Source organism: Frankliniella occidentalis, unplaced genomic scaffold, assembly GCF_000697945.3.
Source record: "Frankliniella occidentalis isolate FOCC.00 unplaced genomic scaffold, Focc_3.1 Scaffold53, whole genome shotgun sequence".
Classification (NCBI taxonomy): Eukaryota; Metazoa; Arthropoda; class Insecta; order Thysanoptera; family Thripidae; genus Frankliniella; species Frankliniella occidentalis.
Genome location: NW_026267183.1, coordinates 322,350 through 326,728, shown reverse-complemented (window position 1 = coordinate 326,728; position 4,379 = coordinate 322,350). Strand labels below are relative to the sequence as shown.

The following is a 4,379-nucleotide window of genomic DNA, read 5'->3' as shown; positions in this document are numbered from 1 at the left end:
TACTTTACAGCACAATAACATTACTAAATAAAATTATTAATCCTTACTTGATCATGAAGTTGTTGAATTTGCTTTTCCACATGTGGTAGCAGAGCATGGGAGCACATGTCATGAATGAAACCTCTGATTCGATCTAGATCAGGTGTTGTAAGACAAGCCCCATGAGGTAACAAATGATTGCTTCCCAAAGGAGAAGTTACAGGAGTAGCATTGGATGAAATTCCTGCCCAGACATTGGTGTTGATTGGTGCATTACCATACATATTAGCTGGTGCTCCCTAGGAAAGTAAGAGTTTCATTTAGATAAATAAGATTAGATTACAATTAACTCGAAACTTGGTATCAAATTTGATACAAACATTTTCTGAACCAGGTAGAAGATATCCATCTTCTTGGGGGCTTAAAGGGTGTTGCATAACAGCAACAGGGGAGGAAGCTCCTGATTCAATAGATTGCTCCTCAGGAATCTCCTGGCCAGCTTCTTGTCCCACTTCCGTATCATCTGTGGATACTCTATTGGGCATTCCTGTGACACCACTCATCTCTGCTGGAGTTCTGGGGCTATTATCATACTCGTGGGTTTCAGGGGCTTCCGAATGTCGGCTGACGAATTGACTCCACGGATCTGGCAAATGGCTTGTCTCTTCATGTTGACCAGGAGGTCGTGAGTTTATATTTAAAAGAAAGCAATTATTTGCCCCATATTCAGCCTTGAGTGCAGTGAAAGAAGCCTCTGCCCTAGAAAAATCAAACCAAATTTAAGATAAGGGGAATGATTACTAAGAAGTATATAATGTTTGCATTGTATATTTCTCCCAGTATCATCTTTAGCAATAAAAAAAATCTCATTCAGAAAATAATGATGTAACAAGAGTTGACACTTACTTAGCTGCATCACCCTCATTAACATCATGAATTATGAGATGACAAATTAGTGGAGGGGAGGGTGTAGCCATCCACTTGGGCAGTTTTCCTGGAGCAACTGCTTGTAGACTTTGAAGTTGTTGTCGTATTCCTCGCATGGCATCTAATGGAGAGGGCTCCGCAGAGGATATAACAGCAACACAACCAAGGTAGTGTTTGGTAAATTCATGATCTGCAGGGAACTGGACTTGTAAAAATGTCTCTCGCCAGGCTTCAAACCATGGTGTAGAGGAAGGAACATCAATTTTTTGATCCCCTGTAAAGGTGTATCAATATTATATGATTAAGATGCACCAATCACGGCCAAATTGAAAACTTCACAGGGCCCACATATGGGCATGTAAATTACCAAATGTAAGAGAAGTGGTGTTATCATTAATTGCATTTGAAACTGACTCATTTAAAAATTTTCTAGCAAGAGTTGGTTGCGGTGGACGTGAATGGACATCTTGCAAACAAACACGTAAATTCTTCACAGCGACATTTGCACCCAAAGGATCACGGAAGTGGACTGTCCATGAAAGATGATAATAAATTAGAAAACAATCAATGGAGCCAGGCATGAGCACAGTAGAATTATTATTTGTCAGAGCAGTCAGCCATAAACCAGCCTTAGTTAGAATACTTGACAGGACATCTTAACCTACAATGACAGCTCACTAACCTTCTGATGTCAGCCGACAGAAAGGTTGTACCATCTCAATAAAAGACAGGTTATTTTTACGACAGACTTGTTCTGCCATAGGGCTGCTGAGTACAGCAAACAAGGGTGAGAATGCATTTTGAACAAATTCATAGGGGGTTGCCTTGCACTGAGCCATTTTCCCAGCACTTAATTTCTCCACATCTAAAAGTTACACTACAAGAAATAGGACTATGGAAGAAAAGGGAACGTCCTTTGAACTAACACGTCGTGGCACAAATTTTACAGCCGAATTTCTACAGTAAATATAAACATTATTGTGACCAGTCAGAGGCAGCCATGTAACACCAACACTTTAAAATAAAACACCCCTCCCCCTCCTCTCCCAACCACCAGCGCTCGGGCACACGGCAGGGTTTCAGTCCGTCAGGTGCTTTCTCCGATCTCCGAGAGATGGCGTTCGACGGTCTCGACCCGCCCGCGATGCGACCTAACGACCTAACGACCGAGGAGGAGGGGCTTCCCCCGACATTCGTTTGACTTTTCTTCAAAATTCCACATTTTCATGGAGAAGCTAATACGTGTTTCAACGCAAATGTTTGCGAAGGCAAATCAGTTGTTACAATTTTGTGACCACGATTGGCTGCGCCGTGGTCGTGGACTGAGATTGAGATACGGCGATTGATAAGCATTTCCCGTTTCTCGTCGACCACCCTATTGAAGCAGCCCCTCGGCCCATTCAAGCCTCAATCTCAACCACGAAAACCATTACTAGAGAGCTCTAAAAACTTCCTCCAGCCCACCTCTTTCCCTCACTCCGGTGGAGAATATGGTAGGACTAGTCTTCCAGCTGGAAGGTATTGAGGCTACGTATTTGTTGGAATGGGGCTCGTGCATGGTGCTGGTTGGTGCCCCCACAGTTAGCATCCTCTGAGGTGACGTCGGTAACGTGCGTAAGGGAACTTTGGATTTGGGTCTCTTGCTTTGGGCGTCAAACGTCTTCTTGCGCGGACAGCTCCCGCACCGAGGCGTTTAGGACGGACCGCGCACCACCGTATTCACACAGCTGCTTTGCATATCGTCCAGAAAGTACGCCCGTTTCTCTTAGATTCATTCGGCAATTTACAGAATGAGCTGGACGCCTGCGAAACGCGACGTAGGCCACCGCGAACAACACGGCTGCACTGCAGGGCAAGATGATGCATACCTTCCAGGCGCCATGAAGTTGAGTACTTGCGGCAAAATATTCCGCAAAATTGCCGTTTTCAACATCGTGTCCTTATCGTTTCGAGATCCCACCTCGCTCAGTACGATGTCGAGCGACGGCGTGAGCAGGCCCTAGTCCACACCCACCGCCTCCGTGCGCGATGGTTTGCCTACCTCCCTGGCGGAGTAGCCAGCTCGCGCCGCCCATCTACTGTACCACGCGGAGCTCCTCAGGGGATTAATCCGCTTGACACATGTAAGAAGACTATCTGGTTGCTTCCGATTACGTCCTTGTGTTGTGGTGATTGTGAAAGGAGAAACGAGAGTTTTTTTCCTTCGGACGGCGAGACCACGAACCTGATCGCAATAACGTTTGGTCAAGATGGTGGTGGAGAAGTGGCCGCACCGCGCCACCTCCCGCCGATCACTTCACTCCGCCTCCCTCACACCCTCCATCTCCTGCACCCCGTCGGGGTCGTGAACCTGTTGAGTGCAGAGGCAGAGGCACAGGGCCCACCCCTCGACGCCTTCACCAGTTGAATCGTTTCTGCTGCTGCGACTCCCGCTCCGCCGCCCCGCCCAGCCCGCGCCCCTCAGGGTGATGGGGAGGGGGGCAAGGACACCTGTGTTGTGCTGCCGCTGGAGGAATCCAGAAGGCCACAGCCGAGTGTCCGTGAAATTGAAATGTAGCAAAGCCGCCTGGACGTCCCGCCGTCCCACCCCCTCGGGGAGGCGCTCGCGAGCCCGCGCGCCGCAAGGCCCCGGGCGGCCGGCCGTGCTCTCAGCGAGCGTGCTGTTCCTGGAATTGAGAGAAGGGGTTGTCGAGAAAATCTTTGCATCTCTCTCGAGCCTCACGCGCTCTCGCTCTCGCTCGCACGCCAGCCTGCCGTGCAGATGTCGCCCTGATGTCATCAGGCCGCTGGTGGTCGCCGGCTCGGCCGAGGCTGAGGTTGAGGCCCTGGTCCCGCGGCCACCGCCGGCGCTGATTGCCGTGAGTCATCAGCCGTCTTCTGGGCGGGGAGACCAGGGCACCCGCGCGGTTTCGCGGTGAAGGTGCGGCGAGCGGCGTAAGCGCGGCGCGGCGCGGCGTGGCGTGGCGTTGCGTAGCGCGCCACCTCATGCCTCATGGGCCTAACCCTTTGGCGGGAGTCCCGAGGACTCGGCAAGCCCCGACGACAGGGTATTAGTGAGCTCGGAAAAGTGAAGTGAAAATCGAGGGAGGGGGGAGGGGGCGTTTTCTGCGAGTTCTTTTTTGAGACCCTCTCTGGTAGAAAATGTTGAAAGTTTTCTCGCGTTGTTTCATTCAGCAGGCTGGTGTTTACCGGACTACCGTCTACTACTGACTAGCCAGCAGGCAAAGGCAACCCACCCTCCCCATGCGTGCATTCGCTGCTATACAGTATAACTGCGAAGCCCACGGGAAAGATTTTACTTCACTTACCTCGGCATGATAACTGGTGTGCAACTTTAAATGTTAGGTTAAGAATGGAGGTTTGGTAAAAAGGTACACAAAGCATGGGGTAAACCAAGCTGCACCGTACCATCCCCATGATTAGGAGAGAGTGCGGGGCGGAGCCTTGGCGGGCCTGCACTCCGCTGTTCCTCG

The 4,379-nt window shown here is 50.1% G+C and overlaps 1 protein-coding gene across 1 annotated transcript in view; it reads right to left on the bottom strand.

The window, feature by feature from the left end:
* Positions 1 to 1,949, bottom strand: part of LOC113210937 (trafficking protein particle complex subunit 8) — an 18,263-nt gene extending 16,314 nt beyond the window's left edge. Inside the window, exons 1-5 of the mRNA XM_026429135.2 lie at positions 1,589 to 1,949; positions 1,274 to 1,435; positions 886 to 1,180; positions 360 to 738; positions 48 to 278 (exon numbers count right to left, since the gene is read on the bottom strand). Coding sequence (XP_026284920.1) covers positions 48 to 278; positions 360 to 738; positions 886 to 1,180; positions 1,274 to 1,435; positions 1,589 to 1,745 — 1,224 coding nt within the window. The 5' untranslated portion in view covers positions 1,746 to 1,949. The remainder of the gene's footprint in view (positions 1 to 47; positions 279 to 359; positions 739 to 885; positions 1,181 to 1,273; positions 1,436 to 1,588) is intronic.
* Between the last annotated feature and the right edge of the window lie 2,430 nt (positions 1,950 to 4,379).